The following is a 21,743-nucleotide window of genomic DNA, read 5'->3' as shown; positions in this document are numbered from 1 at the left end:
TTTTACTGCCAATGATGCTGGCTGACCTGTCTGCTTGATATGTGGCGAGAAATTAGCTAAGAACAAAAAATGTAATGTCGAAAGACATTTCAAGAACAGACCCACAGCATTTGCCGAAAAGTACCAAGCTGGAAATGCGCGGAAAAAAAGAGATTTCTGAACTTCTGCTGAAAGCGGAGCAGAGCAAATATTCTTTCAAGAAACGGCCACAAAACTACTGCTAGTTTTGTGGCTGCTCAGGAGATAGTACGGCGTGGAAAGCTGTTCACAGATGGAGAATACATGAAAGAAGCATTCTTAAAAATATCAGAACTTCTATTTTTGGACTTCAAAAACAAAGATGAAATTGTTCAGAAAATTAGAGATATGTCTCTCTCTACAAAGACCGTCAAAGACAGGGCCATTAAAATGGCAACACACATCACCAAACAGGACATCAATTCAGCTGAAGCATATTCAATCGCCTGTAATGAGTCAAGTGATGTAAATGATATTGAACAGACAGCGCTGTTATGCAGGTATGTGAATTCTGATGTGGTGCAGGAAGAAATAATTGAGTTGATACCGCTAAAAGAGTTTGGTGTTGTCCTAATAACAATTACAAATAACAATACAATCTCAACAGTTTCCTTTGTCTTTCTGTAATTTCATAAATGCAACAAATATTGTATAACTATATATACAACTTAAGCTGTGTTATGAAATATGTATTGCGGCTCCAGACACATTTTATTTGGTTGAAGGTGGCAAAATGGCTCTTTTGATAGTAAAGGTTGCCGACCCCTGGCTTAGAGGAATACAGAGGATGCCTGGACAACTCAACTCATATCTTGAATTTATTTGTCAATTAATTTGAGATCCAATAGGTTGAAAACCTTCAAACAGAAAACAAAGGATACATTAGACATATAATAAACACTGCCTAACTGAACAAATGTTTAACCTGGAAATATTTCCCTCCACATACCAAAAGTCCTGATTCTTCTTCCTTGTACACAGCCAGTCTGCTGAGCGTAGTGTCACGAAAGGCAACACCCTCCTGGGCTGAAAGAAAAGATCCCTCAGAGCATCTTCACACTCTCCAACAGAGAGCACAGCTTTTTTGGCCTTGGATTTTGCCTCCTTTGAAGGAATTACCTCCCACTTTGCCTTACAAGTAGCTGAGCCCTTCATCTTCCACTTTATAGCAGCTCTCCATACCCAGCCAATGACTCTGACCAGCCTAGTTAAACTGCTTAACTTCTCTTCAACCAGCCGTTTCGCTACTGAGCCAGCAGGAGCTCTTTTCTATTCTCAGATACTTTTGAAAGAGTCGCAGGTTCTTCATTTCCAGGGTTGTCTCTTTGCCTGAGCCCTGGTCAGTGCTGCCAAAAAAGCCTTCCTCCGGAGTTTATCTATAATCCCCTTGGCACCTGCTGCAACCTCTCTGGCTGACTTCTTCGGCGACTCCTCTTCCTTCTGCCTCAAAAATTAAGGCCCATTCTGCCATTCAGAATCCCCTCGGAGATCCCCGGAGGTTGTTCCTCTTGTTATGACGTCGGCGATGTTCAGGTCTCCTGGGATCCACTACCAGTCCTCTATGGATCCAGCCTTCTGAATCTCACCAACCCTGTTCGCGAAGAAGGTATGGTATCCATAGCTGTCTCGTTGAATGGCTCCCAACACAGTTTGACTGTCCCGCAGGTGGAACCAACATTCTATCTCCACTCGGCTGTGTTTCTCAATGTATCTTCTCAGTTGGGCTGCAAAGACTGCACCACAGATCTTAGCTTTCACTCTGTCCCCTTTTTGGTCTAGTGGCATAAGCTTTGCTTTAGATTCAACCAATCTGACCTGGATGCCTTGCTCTGTTTCCCACCTGAAGTACACCACCGCCCTGTAGCTTTTGTCACTGCCATCAGAATATTATTCCGCAAGGTTTTCCAACCCAGCCAGCTGGCGTGAGGCTTCTGTGGAAAGTGATTTGGCCAAGACGCACATACTCCTCAAACAGCTCGATTGCTTCCTCCCTGAGGCCCTCAGAAAGTGGTTTGTCCCAAGTGTCTTTCGTCAGACTTCCGCCTCCTGCCTCCTGGAATGCTTTTCTGATGAGTATGGCTCCTTTCTGCTTAATAGGTGTGACTAGGCCGATTGGGTCATAGACACCAGCTACTTGGCTAAGTAGTTCTCTCCTGGTTAGGGGGTCAGGAGTCTTTCCTCTTACTTTGTCTCCAGAGAGGTCTTGGCCTGTTCTCACTTTCTTCCTCCTCCTTGAGAAGTTGACTGAGGTCATCACATAAAGCTTGTTTTCTTCCACCAGGTATCTGACTCCAAGAACCTTATTGTCTTCTTCCCTCATTTGATTTGGCAGTATAAATCAAATCAAATCAAATTTATTTGTATAGCCCAATATCACAAATTATACATTTGTCTCAGTGTGCTTTACAGACTGTACAGGTTACGACACCCTCTGTCCGTAGACCCTCGCATCGCACAAGGAAAAACTTCCTAAAAGAAACCCCATAATTAAAGGGGGAAAAATGGAAGAAACCTCAGGGAGAGCAACTGAGGAGGGATCCCTCTCCCAGGACGGACAGACGTGCAATAGATGTCGTGTGTACAGGATAAACAACATAGTACAAATACAACATTTGACAGAAATTATGTTGTGTTGAAAAAAGAGAAAGTATGGATGAATCCAGGAAAATGTCAAAAAGGCTTCCCGGTATCCAGCAGGACCAGGGCAGCAGGCGCAGCCACGATTCCTGATCCTGACGTAAACTTTATCAGTGGCAACCTGCCACATGAGAGACAGACACTCCGGGGATGATGTCCCGGATGATGAGTTAGTAACATTTACATAAATGCATACAGATAGAGAGGGAGAAGAAGAGAGGGAGAGGAGGAGAGAGGAAGAGAAGGAAGAGAGCAGGGAGGTGTCCCCAGGCAGTCTAAGCCTATAGCAGCATAACTAGGGGCTGATCCAGGGCAAACCTGAGCCAGCCCTAACTATAAGCTTTATCAAAAAGGAAAGTCTTTAGCCTACTCTTAAATGTGGAGAGTGTGTCTGCCTCCCGAACACAAACTGGAAGATGGTTCCACTGGAGAGGAGCTCGATAGCTGAAGGCTCTGGCTCCCATTGTACTCTTAGAGACTCTAGGAACCACAAGTAACCCTGCAGTCTGGGAGCGTAATGCTCTAGTTGGTTTATAAGGTACTATGAGATCTTTAAGATATGCTGGAGCCTGACCATTAATTGCTTTGTAAGTCAGGAGAAGGATTTTGAATTCTATTCTGTATTTTACCGGGAGCCAGTGCAGAGCAGCTAATACGAGAGTAATATGATCCCGTTTCCTTGTTCTTGTCAATACACGTGCCGCTGCATTTTGGATCAACCGAAGAGTCTTAAGCGACTTTTTGGGACAACCTGATAACAATGAGTTGCAGTAATCCAGCCTTGAAGTGGATGGACTAGTTTTTCTGCATCATTTTGAGAAAGGATATGTCTTATTTTTGCAATGTTACGTAGATGAAAGAAGGCAGTCCTTGAGATTTGTTTTATGTGGGAGTTAAACGACAGATCTTGATCAAAGATGACGCCAAAATTCCTTACAGTGGTGCTGGAGGCCAAATTAATGCCATCCAGAGCTTCTATGTCATTAGAAAATGCGTTTCGGAGGCGTTTAGGGCCAAGTATAATAACTTCAGTTTTGTCTGTGTTTAACATCAAAAAGTTGCTAGACATCCACGTTTTTATGTCCTTAAGGCATGCTTGAAGTTTAACCAATTGATTGGTTTCATCTGGTTTAATTGATAGATATAATTGGGTATCATCCGCATAACAATGAAAGTTTATAGAGTGGTTCCTTATAATATTGCCCAAAGGAAGCATATATAAGGTGAATAGAATCGGTCCAAGTACAGAACCCTGCGGAACTCCAAGACTGACTTTGGCTCTCATGGAGGATTTATCGTTAACAAGTACAAATTGAGATCACTCAGATAAATAGGACTTGAACCAGTTTAGTGCGGTTCCTTTTATGCCAACACAATGTTCCAGTCTCTGTGTCATGATGTCATGATTAACAGTGTCGAAAGCAGCACTGAGGTCTAACAAGACAAGAACAGAGACAAGTCCTTTGTCTGATGCCATTAGAAGGTCATTGGTAACTTTCACCAGTGCCGTCTCTGTGCTATGATGAACTCTAAATCCAGATTGAAAAACCTCAAATAAACTATTATTATGTAAAAAATCACATAACTGTTTCGCAACTGCTTTCTCAAGGATCTTAGTGAGAAAGGGTAGGTTAGATTTCTGTTTTATGATCTTCTTCTTTAGAGGAGCGACAGAGTCGAGTGTTATTCGCAGTGAGGCTGCAGCGCTATCAACAAGATGATTAATTTAGGAGGGCCTAAAGTTAGCATTGGAGTCCTCCATTATATTGATATTGAGTCCTGGTATTGAATCAAGTGCTGATGGAATCACTTCCTTAAATTTAGTCACAGCACTTTCAGATAAACATCGAGCCTAGGATATTTTGCCTTTGAAGACTCTGCCCTTCCCTGCTGCTAACCCTGGTCCAGGGTTTTCCAGCACATGCTCCTGCCTCCCACTTTGCTTTGACCGGACCCATGGTTTGAGGAAAAAACCACCTGCCCTCAGGATTTCCTCAACCTGCTTGATGCTGTTGTCCAGCCTTTTTTGGTTATCGTGGGATGTCAGGATATCATCCACATAGCTATCCTCCTCTAGGATTCTACACTCTTCTTTTAAGTGGGTAAACATTGGTAACCTTGCTGTCTCCCGCATAGCCAGCTGTGCTATGCACCCCGCTGGTCGATCGCCAATGTTGACTCTGGTAATAGCAAACTCTCCGATTTCCTCATCTTGAGTGTCTCTCCAGAGGAATCTGTGGAGGTGCATCTTCCGGTCTTCCAGCCACACAGAATTATACATCTTTCTGATGTCACCCAGAGCTGCAAATACTCCTCTTCTGAACCTGAGTAAAACAGCTCGGATTGGATTAAGGACACCCGGCCCTTTCAGTAGGATGTCATTCATACTCAGTCCCTTGAACTTTTGGCTGCTGTTCCAGACAAGGCGTACTGGTGTCGTCACAGAGTGGGGATTTGGTGCTACCAAGTGACTGACATACCATACTGGTCCTCTCCAGCTTTTTATCATCTCCTCTGCAAGTTTATGGCTGCTCCTCTTTCCACCATTTCATGTACCTGAGCTGTGTAGGCGGCCAGCCACTCGGGTTCCCTCTTGAGCTGTTTTTCTGTCCTCAGAAAAGTTGCTTCCACTCCACTCCTGTTATTGGGAAGAGTACCACTGGGACAAACAAATGGTTGTCTGGACAACCACTAGGTGCTGGACTCACATTAGCCTGCTTAACATCCTCTTCTATCTGCCATGACACCGCTCCAATCATATGGTTAAGTGGAAGAATTGATTTGGGTTCTCTGGCACTAGGTTCAGCTTCAAACAGGCGTGACAGTGCATCTGGCTTGGCATTTTGTGATCCTGGTCAATATGATAAAGTGAAATTGAACCTGTTAAAAAACAAGGTCCACCTAGCTTGACGGGAATTAAATCTTTTGGCTTTCCTGATGTATTCCAAGTTATTGTGGTCGGTCTAGACAAGAAATGGTTGGTCAGCCCCCTCCAACCAATGTCTCCACTCCTCTAACGCGACTTTGACCACTAGCAGTTCTTTATTGCTTACATCGTAATTTCTTTTTGCAGGGGTCAATTTACGCGATAGGTAGGCACATGGGTGCATTCTGTTATCCTGGGCGGATCTCTGGGAAAGGCCATCCTTTCCCAGAGATCCGCCCTCGTTTGAGGCATCCACCTCAACCACAAATTAGCGTTGGAGGTCAGGAACGGTGAGTACTGGTGCCGTGGTGAATCTCTCCTTTAGGGACCGGAAAGCCTTTTCTGCCGGGGGACTCCACGAAAAAGGCACCTTGGGAGAGGTGAGTGCATGCAGGGGTGCAGCAACTGTGCTAAAGTTATGGATAAACTTGCGATAAAAATTTGCAAACCCTAGAAATTGCTGGAACTTTTTCCTGTTAACCGGAGCTGGTCAATTGGCCACGGCAGTGACCTTAGCAGGGTCCATCTGTATTGCGTTGGCTGTGATGATATAACCCAGGAAGGAGACGGGGGGAACATGAAACTCACATTTCTCGGCTTTGACAGAGCTGGCTGGATAAGTTTGTCAAGAACCTGGCGAACATGGGACTGAATGTCTGGGGAAAAAATGTAAATATCGTCAAGGTATACGAACACAAAAACATTGAGGTAGTCCCTCAGAAAATCATTGACAAATGTTTGAAAGACAGCAGGTGCATTGTTAAGACCGAATGGCATGACCAGATACTTGTAGTGGCTACTAGGAGTATTGAATCCGGTTTTCTACTCATCACCTTCTCTGATTCTGATGAGGTGGTAGGCATTCCTAAGGTTGAGTTTTGTGAACACTTTTGCTTTCTGGACCAGATCAAAGGCAGATGACATTAGTGGCAGAGGATAACTTCTGACTTTACACACACGGGTCTAAAATGACCCGTGCGTGTAAAGTGTGATAACAATGAAAAAAAGACATACTATAATAATAATGTTGTTGAAAAGAATTATTATGGCAGTGGTTTGGACCAAACAATACATTTAATATTTGAAATCTTTAGTTGTCACTTTGTCACACTCACACATAACATACATCATACAGACGATAACACTGTGAGATATTGAACTGTTAGTGTATCTGTGGTGAATGTATAACATGAATGAAGAAAAGAAAAGAAAACTGATTAAAAAAAAACATATGGGTAGAATGCAAACTGCCATCTCAGTGCATACATGCCTCACAGATGACAGTCACATGTTTGTGCTCCTTGCACACGGGGCTGTTGTACCTTTTGGGCCAGTGAGGAGATATAATCTCTCCACCGAGTCTCTCCGGGGTCTCTTCCCAGCTGGACGTGCCTGGAACACCTCCCTAGAGAGGCGGCCAGGTGGCATCCTTATTAGATGCCCGAACCACCTCAACTGGCTCCTTTCAACGTAAAGAAGCAACGGCTCTACTACGAGCTTTGACATCTGGCTCAGCTCTCTTTTCGTCACAACGGTGCGGTAAAGCGAATGTAATACCGCCCCCGCTGCTCCGATTCTCCGGCAAATCTCTCGCTCCATCATGCCCTCACTCGCGAACAAGACCCCAAGGTACTTGAACTCCTTCACTTGGGGTAAGGGCTCATTCCCTACCCGGAGTAGGCAATCCACCGGTTTCCTGCTGTTCTTGGAATATTAAATGATTAAATAAATTGATTTCCAAAATTATAGCAAAGAAACACTCAGCTATGCATGAAATCACATAGGAAACCAATACGGGTCCGTTTGGACCCATGTTGCGCATTAGAAGGGGTTTGCATAGCTTGTGTGTCAAAGGGTTAATTTTAGGGCTGTCAAGCGATTAAAAAAATATCGAATTAATTACAAGCTTTGTGATTAATTAATCGCGATTAATCGCATATAACAATATTTATTGTTCCCCCTCCTCCGGGGGAACGGACGCCTGGGACAGGTGCTGTCAGAGCTCCGTGCTCCGTGCTGTCGGACCAAAAGTCAGGGACATCTTAGGAGCGCGATTAATCTGCGTTAATATTTTTAACGCGTTATTTTTTCTGTGATTAATTAATCGAAATTAATGCGTTAATTCGACAGCCCTAGTTAATTTATTACCTCAGTAAACATTTCCCTGATGAGTTTATGTTCTCAATCTGGTTTCAAGTCTTCTTCAATACAGCATGATGTTCATTGAGTAAATGATGGTCCCATTCAGAGTAAGCTAGACGATGAAGCAGCATATGCATTAGGGCGGGGCTACCTTGTGATTGACAGGTCACTGCTGGTGCGTTTTCTGGTCTGTGTGTTGTCTGTGTTTTCATCTTAGAACTTTAACCCTTTCACAGAGTGTTTTCAGTTCTAGAAAGGTAAATGTTCGTTTTGACTTTTCTACTAAACATTACTACTAAGCGATTCAAACCTGTATTGGAAAAGAGCAGAAATGTTTCCACAAACATCTGATTCTACGAATGAATGTAAGTCACTGTCCATGTAAACAGTAGCTTTAGCAAAGCCAGCTCACTACAATCAAGTCTAATATTAAATTAGCATTTTCATGTTTTTATATTCATACATACAGTATGCTTTTAATGATAAATTATTTTTGAATGGTGGATCCTGGGTGTAATTGCACTAAACAGTTGAAAATGACTTTGTGTAATTACATTTTCTTTCTTCACAGAGATAATGAATGATGTCATCAAGAAGGCAAGAGAAAAAGGAAAATGGAAGGTAAAAGTCCTGTTGTTCTGATTAAGTTTGGCATCATTCCTCTTTGATCTTGACACTGAATATGAATAAAACCACTTAAGATATCAAATAAAATCAATATTAAGTCCCCTGCTGTGTGCAACGATGTTATAGGTGCTGGTGGTGGACAAGCTGAGTATGAGGATGATTTCCTCCTGCTGTAAGATGACAGACATCATGTCAGAGGGAATCACAAGTAAGTACCATGCAGGTACATGAGTTAACTTCAGTTGTAGCTTTGAAATCAGTTTAATCAAATTTAATGCAGTTCATTTAAATTCAGTGCAGCTGGAAGGATCTCATTAACACCCACTATCATGTGGATGATTCATTTCTAGAATGTTTAATTGAACTATGTATGGATAGCCATAAAAAAAAAGTGAAATAATGATGGAGGAGCTGTGTTGAAACAGTGGCTCACATGAACTATATAACTAATTATATATGTACTGTTTTAAATGCCTTTCATGTGTATTTATGATTGTTGATTCACTCTCTCTCACTTACTCTCTCTCACTCACTCACTATTTCTCACTCTCTCTCACCCTCTCTCTCTCTGTTTCTGTCTCACTCACTCACTCACTCACTCACTCACTCACTCACTCACTCACTCTTGCTCACTCTTGCTCACTCTCTCACCCTCTCTCTCTCTGTTTCTGTCTCCCTCTCTCTCACTCACTCACTCACTCACTCACTCTCTCACTCTTTCTCTCTCACTCCCTCTAACTCTCTCACCCTCTCTCTCTCTCTGTTTGTGTCTCTCTCTCACTCACTCACTCACTCTCGCTCTCTCTCTCTCTCATCCTCTCTCACCCTCTCTCTCTCTGTTTCTGTCTCACTCACTCACTCACTCACTCACTCACTCACTCACTCACTCACTCTTGCTCACTCTTGCTCACTCTCTCACCCTCTCTCTCTCTGTTTCTGTCTCCCTCTCTCTCACTCACTCACTCACTCACTCACTCACTCACTCTCTCACTCTTTCTCTCTCACTCCCTCTAACTCTCTCACCCTCTCTCTCTCTCTGTTTGTGTCTCTCTCTCACTCACTCACTCACTCACTCTCGCTCTCTCTCTCTCTCATCCTCTCTCTCTCTCTCTCTCTCTCTCTCTCTCTCTCTCTCTCTCTCTCCCTCTGTTTCTCTCTCTCTCACTCACTCACTCTCTCGTTCTCTCACACTCTCTCTTTCTTTCTCTCTCTCTCACTCACTCTCTCACTATCTCTCTCACTCTTTCAATCTCTGTCTCTGTCTCTCTGAGGATTATAATACACAAAGAAATGTAATTGACTGACCAGAAATTATGAATTACTATGTTACTTTGAACACATTATAAAGTCATTATAAAATGCTTTATAATGTGTTATAATTATTTTTATATAGCTTAAGTGGGAGGTTGCTTTAATGCTTTAGTTGAAATTGGCCAAAGAATCTTTAACTAAATAGCGATAAAGCTAATACAAGTGACCACAAGGCAATGACCAAAACGTCTTTACCTTTGCATGTGAAAGACAGCCAGACAGCCACATGTAGCCACAATTAATGACAAAATACATACGAAATGCGACAAAAAGAAGTGCATTTATTCAATATGCTTAATCAGACAACTGTGCATTTGTAATAATGTTTTGGAGAAATTAATTTTTTCCTATTTCTTTATTCAAAAATACTGAAATGCTTGAGGAGGCTCTAACACTCCCGAGCAGCAGTGTAGTATAGCAGCATCAGAATGTCTTCTCCTGCTAATGCTCAGCCTCGCCTCCATCAAACAGTTGGTTATTACCAGGTTGGTTATTCACCGTAGCCTAATGATACCTAGCAATCCAATCAACTATGTAAAGGTGTCGGGATAAGCAATACCTGGCGACTGTGTTCGGTTGTTGATCCACTTGGACTGTAGTGGTATGACGACCACTCAGGTTCAGGCATATAATTATTAGACATTAAACTAATTATTAAACAAACACACATCAAATTGACATCTATCTATAGGATCTTTTTTAGTTTTCTATACCACAATAAGGGTTGCGGCCTTGATGTTTTGAGAAGTATCTTTGTGTGCCGGTCTGGTCTATCCCTCCACAGTGGTAAACTGGCAAAATGAGGAGATACCACCCAAAGTTTCCTCAATTAAACTTTTCCAAATTCAAAGAATATAACTTAGTTGTTTAATTTCAGGGTCTCAGAGCAATACATATTTTCATATTAGTCAGTAATAAAAGAGCAAAGTGTTACAGCCGATCCAGAAAGCATACTGTATATATGAAACTAAAGCCGTGACAGTTTCTCCTTAACTAAAGGCTGAAATGATCACTAACCAGCACAATGCCAACATGTTGAATATAACAAATAACATACCAATCTGACTTAACTATTCACTATTACTGGAACGGATATACAGAATGATTAAAAATGGTTTATATGCTTACTTTAAAAAAAAAAAAGAAAATAAATAGTATTTCAAAAATGTATGTTACATTTGACACACACGTGGATTACCATTGGTTATTGTTATTTGTTATAAGGTATGTATAAGGTATGTGTTTGCTGTAACCTGAGGGCAGTTCTGTTCCTTTATGTAGGAGTCTGTATTGCAGAGAAGTTTCTTTAAACTACACGTTGTAAAGCATAGTTCTAGTTTAGTGAAATTGGATGAATATTGATTATTGTTTTCCTGTGCTCTCCAGTTGTAGAAGACATAAGCAAGCGGCGTGAGCCTCTTCCCAGCATGGAGGCCATATACCTGATCACACCTTCAGATGAGGTAAGTAACTAAGTCATACAGCTCTTGTACTGGCTATTAATGTCATTTTGAATCTTACTTTTTAAAAGCGCTTGGTAAATAAAATGTATTATTATTATTATTATTATTATTATTATTATTATTATTATTATTATTATTATTATTATTTTACGGTATACATTCTCATTGACTTTCATCATCCTACAGTATTTTGTCCAGCAGCTGACAAATGCCACTTTCTTTTCATTTGAATACTTCAAAATGCAGTTCCAGTGGGTGTTATGGTTAGTTTGGTTTATAAAGATATAACGTAAGACAAGTAATTTACACACATCCAAAAAAATTCAGACAAAAATGTGATTAAGATCCGTATACAGTAATGTATTAAAAGCTGCCAGCTATCTTTTTTACAACGTTTCAATCTAACAGAGAACCTTTTTAGTCAATCAAAACACCATCACAAAGCCGAAGGAACAATATATATAGACACAAACTCCTTCATCTCTCAGGTGAGTGTAACTTTTTTGGATGAGTCTTATACTACTGTTTTATTTCTTTTTTATGTTTTCTTTGTATTTTTCTATATATTTTTTTCTTTTTATAAAGAGTGGCTTTTTCTGGTTGATTTAAGTCATTTATGATAGATATCAGTATTTGACTGGATAAGAGCATCTGCTAAATGACCTGTAATGTTGTTCAGCTCTGCTCTCAATCATGCAGATTCCACTCACCTGAGTGATGAAGGAGTTTGTGTCTATATATATTGTTCCTTCGGCTTAACACTCAGGGCTTTTTCCTTTCTCTCACTTTTGAACAGAATAAAGAATTGTCCAAACTGTCATTCCCTGTTACATTAGTACATAAGCTTAAAAATGCTCTCTGCTGTCTCAGTCCGTTGAGGGTCTGATTGATGACTTCAGAGACCCGCAGTCTCCCAGGTACCGAGGAGCTCACGCATTCTTCACCGACAGTGAGTAAATCTATTCCACACCAGCATGATATAGATGGAACTTTTAACACTCGATATACTCCCATCTTCAAACTCGACCTTCATTTTGATCTCAACTACACACCTGTAAAGTTTTGTGACGGTTGCAATGCTATGCAAAAATCTGTCCACAGGTGCGCGCGCACACACACACGCGCACACACACGCGCACACACACACACACACACACACACACACACACACACACACACACACACACACACACACACACACACACAGACATAGAGTCACAAGATGAAAGCGACTGGTAATAACATTGTTTCCAAAGAGGCTGCAGTGAGTGTTTATCCCACTTAAATGAAGCATATATCTTATAGCAGTGAAAAAAAGTTAGACGGTAACAACTAGACCCAACTTTAGGACTTAATTTCAACATAATCAAGTCCTAAAACAGCCACAGTTGCCTGCTCTTCCTTGTCGACTAGTAGGCACAGTTGGACTATGTGGCTGCACGTCCTCATGGGTCTACAATTTTGAACCCCATCTGAAATGTACCTGTGGAAAACCAACCTGAATCCACCAGGATTAAATTGAGACCTGATGTAAATTAAATTCTGCCCTATCCAAAGTTTAGTGGACCTGAATAGAGCCAAACACTGACAACAGTATGAAGCTCTACTAATTAACAAGCAGCCTTCCTCGAAAAGAACAGCAATACGTCAGATTTTTCCTCTGTCTGCCTCAGAACTATTTTTTCTCCTGTCATGATTACAATGCATCATTAATCAGAGCCCATAAAGGCTCTGCTAATATCCACTTGGGTGTTGGCCCCTTTCAGTCCAACATTAGTTCTGCATGTAAACGCAGTTCCTCAATCATTTTAATGAGACCATTCTGTTGACTCAGCGGGGGTGCAGATGCAGAAGGCTGTAGGGTCATCCAGCGAAACATTGTTTAACCTGGCTCAACTTTTGCAGCAATGCAACATCCTCTGGCAAGGCACTGCGTTGGCCAATGTGTAAGCACACTTTCGTGTAGGTATTTTGTAACATGAACAGCATATTTATACTATTTACATGGAAATCCTTGTGATGAAAGTTATTGTAGCCGTGATAACTTTCCAGAGTTGTTACATTTTTTCTCATGGTATTACAAAGCACTGTGCAGTGTTTTGGTGTCTAATAAATCTCCAAACTCCCAAATGTGTTACTCAGATTGGAATGCAGGATCTTCTTTCATGTCTCACCAGCACCTTAAGCGACACGCCCATCAACACATCCCCTTGAACCAGACACCACTGTTGAGGTGCTGGATTCTACTTTTCCCATCATTTAAGTTCTGTCAAACTCCATGTCCCACTTTGTACAGCAGGCTTTCATTAAAACTCTGCATCCCAGCCCACACTGAGATAACTGATGACATCATCAGGGTTACATTTCTTTCCTCAGAGTTGACAAAGATCCTCCAGTGCCACAGAAGAGGTTATACAACAACTATTTTACAAGTTGTGTAGTACTCTCTAGGACTAAACTGGCCTGGATGTGTGAACAATCTTATTGTATCTATCAATATTAGATGAATTAAGTATTTTCTAACATAAGAAAGTTAAAACATCCAAGAATGATATAACATTATCTAACTTCTAACTATCTCAGTAAATCACCATGTTTTTCTGTCTTTCTTGCCAGCGATCCCAGACTCATTGTTTGGACTGTTGACCAAATCCCGCGCCTCCAAAGTCATGAAGGCCTTGACTGAGATCCATGTTGCCTTTCTGCCCTATGAATCTCAGGTGAAACATTGTCTAGACTTTATCATTAGGTTACATATATTAATTTGATCCCTTGTCATCAATGAATGATTATAGCTGCTTTAAAAACGTTTTGTAATTATCTTGTCTTGCAAGAAAAGGCTAGATTGAAATATGAAGCTGGGGAAACAGCTCATCCGATATGACAGAAAGTCACAACAGAGGGAACAGAGCTGAAGGGGATCAGACCAACAGCTTTAGCCTTCAATCCTCTGCTGTTGTCCTGTAGTTTTAATCCGGAGAGGGAGGTACTCATCATACCCCCCCCCCCCCTCTCATCCCTTTACCTCATTGGCTGACAGAACCAATGCTCATACTCTGCAGCCAATGGGAGCACAGATAGGATGTGTGACAAGAGCTAGCACAGTGCTTGTTATCATGTGATGGAGTCAGTGCCAGATGGGTGCATGTATACGTGTTTGTAAGTGATTGTGTGTGTGGAAAAGGGTTTAATTAGTGTAAGCGTTTGAGTGCCAGTGCCTATACTTTCACACAGAAGCTTCTGCTGTCCAGTGTTTTTATTTATTATTCACTTTCACTTAACGATTTTCAAGGCCAAATATTATTAAAACAACAAGACCTCAAATATCAAGATATGTATGATAATTCATTTAATTTAAACTTTTCTAGATACACAAAGACGCTTATATATGAAAGTGAAAAAAAAGAAAGAAAATGTATTCAGAAGAATCACGGAACTGAATCAAAAATAATATTCAACCTGAAAAAATATTCTTACTTTGAATATATTATTGAATTTTTCCAAATTGAAGATTAAGTCTTGAACTTTCAGTTAAACATTTTATTTTCAAATGATCAAAACTTTTGTCCCAGATTTAGCTCCATAACCATTTAGCTCATCATGGATCACCAAAACTCTTTATCAAAGCTGTTTATAATAAAGTATATTAATGTATATCCATGTCAAATACAATCCATCCTTGCTTTGGGTCAATTCCAGTTAAGGTATTCCTGTAGACAACCAGTGTAGCATTAATCAATCTAAATGTTGGGGACCAGGATTAAGCTGAGATCTGTCTGTCATGTCCTTTGTGTCCAGGTCTTCTCTCTGGACAAAGCTGATGCCTTTCAGGACTTCTACAGCCCCTTCAAGGCTGACGTGAAGAACAACATGCTGGAGCGTTGTGCTGAGCAGATTGCAACCCTCTGTGCCACACTAAAAGAGTATCCTGGAGTCCGATACAGAGGGTGAGACCAGCAAGCAACACTTTCCAAAAGTATTTTTGTTTGTGTACCTAATTTTAATACCCTGCATTGGTGTAAATGCTGGTGATCTATTTTCTAAGTCTGATATATATTGTTTTATTTTCTTAATAATTAATTAATTAATAATTAATTAATTAATAATTAGTTAATCTTTATATAAGTTGCTCTCTTTTTCATTTGTAGAAACAAGTGAAAACAAACTTTTATCAGGTGAAATTGTTGTTTTAATACTAATTTCAACCACTGCGATGTTGAAGTGCACCACTACCACATGTTCTAATTAAGGCTAAAAGCATTCATATTTTCTTCCAGATGAGTTTGAATTTCTCTATGCACTCTAAACTCAAGGCATATAAGTACATATATTGTGTTAGCAATTGATATAGCATCATTGTCATGTCATGTCTTGTGTTTAATGTGCATGGAGAAATTAACTCACCCGGAAGGAAAAAAAAGTAACTTAGAAAAATGATCCTGGCCAATGTAGATAAAAAACAGTTTAGATCGGAACTGAGAAAATGGATCAAGGATTGTGGTCTAAGTTCTGTCCTATTGATGTAATGATACTGTATGTCTGCGGACTATTACACTCCCATTTTGGCAGTAGTGGATTGTAAAGCAAACTTATTGATTGGTTGTACTAACTGCATCATACACACAACTTGTATTTGTTTGGTTTTGGTTTCCATTTTGTCTCAATGAGAGGATAAAGAGGATGTTCACATGCATAGAACTATTCATTGTCAAGAGTGACTTTAATAACCTCAACTGCAGAGTGAACCAGGCCTTCCATCAGTATAACTCCAGAGGCATGTCATACTGTAAGCCTTCATATAAGCATAACTCCTTCAAAATAAAATTAATTTTGTGTGATGCTTTATATGTGTTGGTTTAGGGAGTACAAAGACTGTGCAGTTCTGGCCCAGATGCTTCAGGAGAAGTTAGACGGCTACAAGGCTGACGACCCCTCCATGGGAGAGGTAGGGAAGCTAAATGACTATTAATAATAGGGAGAACAATTTATATGTGTACATTTATCGGGATTCATGATGTCATATATGACAAACATCATTCTAGCACAATCTGGCAAAACATTAATTCTCAACTCAACAATTACAGAAAATAAAACAGTAAAATCAGATCCAACCACTCAATTTTGTGGATTTTAATGTTTTGACTTTATTTAAGAGACCATTTCAAATGGACCAATAAATAGTAATCAGAACACAAATGTCATTGTTCATAATAACTGAGATTTTGGAGATTTTATGTTTTCATTAAAGGATGGGAAGTAGTGTGGATACCAGAAGTCTGTAGTTACCAAAATGATCAGACTTCAGTTACACCTGCTTCGAATGATATAACGCAATTGAATGGCCATTATCAGTGGTTATCAGCCACATATATATGGGTTAGAAGGGGCCTGCTACATCTACGAGTAGGTTCAGAACGCTGTTGTCATCTGTTCACATGTTTTTTTCACTGATACGAATACTATAAGGGGGTGACCTCAAGCGGCTGTAGTAATTATGATGGCAGCAAAGGAGGAAGTCCAGTGACGTAGTATAAAGATCACTAAAGTCCATGGATGGGAGGTGAGGACGGATGGAACAAACACACACAGAACCTTTGCCCACGAGACTCCTGTGTGAAAGTCCACTGTGTTATTTTAAGTGACACACATCCTACTGAAACAAAGTTATGTAATGTACGTGATTTACGTGACGTAAAGGCCCTGTCACACATATCCGTATGACAAAAACTTATGCCGGCGCATACCAAAATTTGTCAGAGTCCAAATACGTCCAACTTTTCATCGGATCGGATCGGAAAAATTAACATATACAGATGCGCATGTCTAGTGCATCACTTCCTAATACAAAATGTATCAGACGAATGCCCAACGAATGCATAAGATATACAAAAATATGGCATATACAAAATATCAGCAACCCGCTGGTTTACGTTGATATAAGGTAAGGTATAAGTAGTATTCGTTAAGAGCTCACTGTGTTACGCTGGGGTGCGTTGTTGTTGAACACTGATGTTTTGAACATGTTCAAAATTACCGGACGTAACCGATGTGTGCTTCATAATATATGCAGACGTTATGTTACGTTAGACATACGTGAATACGGAATACGTAGTTGAATATTTACCTACCTAAATACAGTACGTGAATACTTACCTACGTAATATAGTACTAAGTGAATACCTACGTGACTACGTTAGAGGAACATTAGATAAAGGCACCGTCGGCTGACGGTGATTCCTACATCCAATTTATTGATAACGAGTGGATAACCTATTCCTACCCTATGTTAAGATTATGCCTGATGACGGAGTAATTTATTAAACGTGTTTCTACAGTACAGCTAGCGTTCAGCATTTTAGCCCTTCTCCAGCATCAGCATGACGTGAACCAGATGGCACTTTTCCAGCTCCGTTGGCCAGACGCTCTGATACTTTTAAATAAGTAAGTGATACTCTATCAATAGGTTTGACATACGTATAATCATTCGGTATGTATTCGTTATGTATACGTCAGCTACAACGCCGCTGTGGAAAAGTTGGACGTATTTGGACTCTGACACATTTTGAGCTAATTTTTATATACGCCGGCATATGTTTCTGCCATACGGAACTGTGTGACAGGGCCGTATGTCTGGTGTGTTTGGCGTAACGTCTGCGTCCTTCAAACGATCACAACATACCGTTAATTTATATCAACCTATTGCCGATATTTCGTATGCGCCGGCATAAGTTTCTGTCATACGGATATGTGTGACAGGGCCTTTACACACTTAGGCATACCTTTTTTTAACCCAAACCATGATCTTTTTCCTAAACCTAACCACGTAGTCTTGGCACCTGAACCTAACTGAAAGTGAAACCTAATCAAGCTGCAACCCTTTCATAATGTTGGATATGCACCTTCTGACCTGCTGGTGTGTTCAGTTTGCCCCGTCTGAAGCATTAGAGTGGTCGTGGGATCAACGGACAATGGCCATTTACTGGGCTGCTAACATTTGAAACAGGCGTCAGTTGACTGGATCTTGTGGAATTTAGCAATATTGAGTGATGAACTGTAAGTAAAGAGTACTGTATCTCCACAATGTGTGTATTTACTTATTTTTGTTCTGTTGCCTCCAGGGTCCAGACAAGTCTCGTACTCAGCTGCTCATTCTGGATCGTAGCTTTGATCCTGTGTCACCTCTCCTGCATGAGCTCACCCTGCAGGCCATGTCCTACGACCTGCTGGGCATTGAGAACGACGTCTACAGGTGAAGACGCTACTAAAAGAGGTCCAATAGCTGAGTCACTGAGCTCAGGGTGCACCTGTCATTTCAATATCTGCTTTTTATTTTGTTGATTACTGTGACTGTCACTTAGTTTGGGTTATACTATATGTATAGAAAAAAGAAACGACAACAAAAATACTGCACAACATAAAGAGGAAGAGATTCTTCAATGTGCATTTTTTGCATTTACTTTATCAAATAGAAGACTCCCTCTCTCTTAGATGCACACATTCAGCCTGTAAACCTCTCTCACCCTCTCTGTCAGTTTTGAAACCAGTGGCATGGGAGAGACAAGGATAAAGGAGGTATTGCTGGATGAGGATGACGACCTGTGGCTGACTCTGAGACACAAACACATTGCAGAAGTGTCAACGTGAGTGGCTTTGACTTTCTGCTCACACAAACTCACTCATGGCATGGATAAACAACCACACCTTCCTCCACCCTCTTCACAAAGCTGTCTCAGGGCCTTCCCCCTGATTTTCCATGTCCTTTTCTGTCTCATTCGCCTGCACAGGGCTGTGACTCGTTCTCTGAAAGACTTCTCTGCCAGCAAAAAGATGAACACTGGAGAAAAGGTAGAGGACACGCTGTATCACTGTGCTCTAGTTTCAGGATGTGTTACTGTGGTTCACAGCTATTGGCTCTTCTTCACTCAGAGGTGGAAGAAGACCCAAAGTATCCCACAGAAGACCTGTACTTTACTTGCATTATAATTCAATAAAAATAAAATTATGGGTGAAGACATCAAGTCGAGAAATGGTCAAAAATGTATTGTAAAATACTTAATATACTTATGTATCAAATGGCAATGTTAAAGGGTGTAAGAAAATATTGTTTCAGCATCATTTTGTGATATTATGTTTTGGGATACGGTGTCTTTTCTCAAAACATTTTTTTATTAATAGTTTAATTTCAAAGAGGAAATTAGTCAATATTTTGTTTCATTTGCAAAGATATGTCCCCCTTTTTCACTCATGTTATGCATATGGTGTGTACTTTATACTATGTTATACTAGTTATTTAGAGGCTACCATACAAGGTGCCATGCTCATCAGCAGTGTTAAACATTCACACACACTCACACACCATTGGTGTTCCCTCTGACTGCGTCAGTGTTTGCTGCAAGCAGGCAGCTTTTTGCAAAAGTATTCAGATCCTTCACATAAGGTAAAGTATCAATACACCAATGTAAAAATACGTTGTCAAAAGTCCTGCATTCCAAATGTGAAGCTATTATAGCAAAATGAGCTTAAAGTATCAAAGTGAAAGTACTCATTGCGCAGGCAGAATGCAAAGTATAATTGTAAATTATATTATTGGATGCAATCATTCATTATTGTTTTTATTCATGTAAGCAGCATTTGTAGCTGCTTTAGATAACACCAGTTTAGATACTGTTGGGTACTTTAGATACTGTTGGATACTTTAATTTAGTATAGTATTATACCTACTGGAGTAAATGTATTATTTAAACTACCACCACTGAAGATATTATATGAAAGGGCACATATTATGAAAACTCACTTTTAAGTGTTGGTGCACATACATTTAAGTACCGGAGCGCCTACCAACCCACAAACTGTGAAGTAAGACAACTCAGTCAGAAAACATAGGAGCCATTCAGATGTGGCTCCCCTTCCTATATCACATGCTCGTTACAATATAACGCTGCCCATCTGAAGATCTCCACCCAAGGCTTGATAACTACCCTTTACACATGTTTCACAAGCCAATCAGAGCAGATGGGGCTTTTTGGGGAGGTGGGCTTTAAGAGACCGGCGCTAAAACAAAGTCTATTCAGGCGGACAGTATGAGAAAAATAATTAGATTTTTGAACATTAAAGCATGTTCTAGTAGAAAGTATCAACCTGAAAATGAACTTAATGTGTCCCCTTTAAAGTAAAGATGGGTGACTGTGTAATTCATCACTCCCACCATAACTAAAGTATATCACTCATCTACGTCTTTCAGACCACCATGAAGGAGTTGGCTCAGATGCTGAAGAAGATGCCTCAGTATCAGAAAGAGCTCAGCAAGGTAGGAGCTGCACTGTCATTCTACATCTGTATAGTTACAGCATGTCATACTATTACACATACGCATGCACAGTTGTACATTGGTGCTCCATACATGTGTACATGTATGCATGTGTGTACAGACACATGGATCATTTAATTGTAACACAATCAATCAGCAAGAAAATAAAATGACATGTTGTATAGACAGGATGTAGAAGCTGTCAACTTTATTTAGCAGATTTCCCAAAGCGTATATATGAACCCTGAAAAAACATGTTTCTTTTAGGATTATTTGCAGCTTGCAGTGTCTCTGTGCCACTAACACCATCACTCCTCTCTGACCTATTCAGTATTCAACCCATCTCCACCTGGCTGAAGACTGTATGAACCGCTACCAGGGCACTGTGGACAAACTATGTCGTATAGAACAGGTAAATAACACAGATGCCTTTTTGTATAGTTAGATCTGTCTCTAGAGTAATAAAGTGGGAAATTAAGGAACTTACCTCAGATTTGGAAAATGTGCTTACTTGCTTTCGTTCCACAAGACTGTTGTCAATCTCATTCCTGTGCATTAGGTACAGAGCTGGAGTCAGGACAATTAGGTCTGGTACAGATGTTTTTAAAAGTTGAGTGAGGGGCGTGTAGGGAGAGACATGAGGCAAAGACACTGCGTGAGGTGAACAACACTTGTCAAAATGTAAATAAATACAGTCTGTGTATTTAATGGTTGACTGAATGGGAGTGCAGACCACCACCAACCATGGTGCATTCACATGGATGGTCCCAATTATTGAGGTGGGAAGTCATTTTTTTTTAATACTTTAAGGAGCAGTGTGTAGGATTTAACTGGCAATGAAATATAATATTCATTATGTTTTCATTAGTGTATAATCATCTGAAACTAAGAAACGTAAAATGATCCCTTCATATCTACATAGGGAGTTAATCCTCTTAACAGAGTCTGCCATCTTGCACCACCATGTTCTGCAGCAGCTCAGAATGGACAAACCAAACTCTGGCTCTAGAGAGGCCTTTGTTACCTGAAGGCCACTATAAATTCTCAAACATACTTGAAAGTCTTGACTCACCACTATATGCCACTTAATCCCACACACTGCTCCTTTTTAAAGGTGTTTTGTGTAATATATGGCCAGAATTTAGGTTTCAAAAATGTCCCAAACATCAACAGAATGTGAAGAGGTAACAGTGTGTGGTATTGTGTTGCTAACTGACAAGACCCAGCCTTTCCTGCATTGTAATACTGTAATGTTCCTCAAGAGGCGTTAGTGAGTCACTGTAGCGTCAGTATGCCCCCAGAGAAGATCCAC

The 21,743-nt window shown here is 40.5% G+C and overlaps 1 protein-coding gene across 2 annotated transcripts in view; it reads left to right on the top strand.

The window, feature by feature from the left end:
* The window catches only part of stxbp1b (syntaxin binding protein 1b), a 41,541-nt gene that overhangs the window by 6,006 nt on the left and 13,792 nt on the right, over nucleotides 1-21,743 (top strand). For both annotated transcript variants that reach the window (XM_029440652.1, XM_029440653.1), the window contains exons 2-13: nucleotides 8,295-8,344; nucleotides 8,477-8,558; nucleotides 11,048-11,124; nucleotides 11,995-12,073; nucleotides 13,741-13,844; nucleotides 14,923-15,071; nucleotides 15,985-16,069; nucleotides 18,243-18,373; nucleotides 18,657-18,764; nucleotides 18,909-18,969; nucleotides 20,366-20,431; nucleotides 20,763-20,843. In XM_029440652.1, coding sequence (XP_029296512.1) covers nucleotides 8,295-8,344; nucleotides 8,477-8,558; nucleotides 11,048-11,124; nucleotides 11,995-12,073; nucleotides 13,741-13,844; nucleotides 14,923-15,071; nucleotides 15,985-16,069; nucleotides 18,243-18,373; nucleotides 18,657-18,764; nucleotides 18,909-18,969; nucleotides 20,366-20,431; nucleotides 20,763-20,843 — 1,073 coding nt within the window. The remainder of the gene's footprint in view (nucleotides 1-8,294; nucleotides 8,345-8,476; nucleotides 8,559-11,047; nucleotides 11,125-11,994; nucleotides 12,074-13,740; nucleotides 13,845-14,922; nucleotides 15,072-15,984; nucleotides 16,070-18,242; nucleotides 18,374-18,656; nucleotides 18,765-18,908; nucleotides 18,970-20,365; nucleotides 20,432-20,762; nucleotides 20,844-21,743) is intronic.

The sequence above is a fragment of the Cottoperca gobio genome, chromosome 9 (assembly GCF_900634415.1).
Source record: "Cottoperca gobio chromosome 9, fCotGob3.1, whole genome shotgun sequence".
Lineage (NCBI taxonomy): Eukaryota > Metazoa > Chordata > Actinopteri > Perciformes > Bovichtidae > Cottoperca > Cottoperca gobio.
This window is presented reverse-complemented; position numbering and strand designations above follow the sequence as displayed.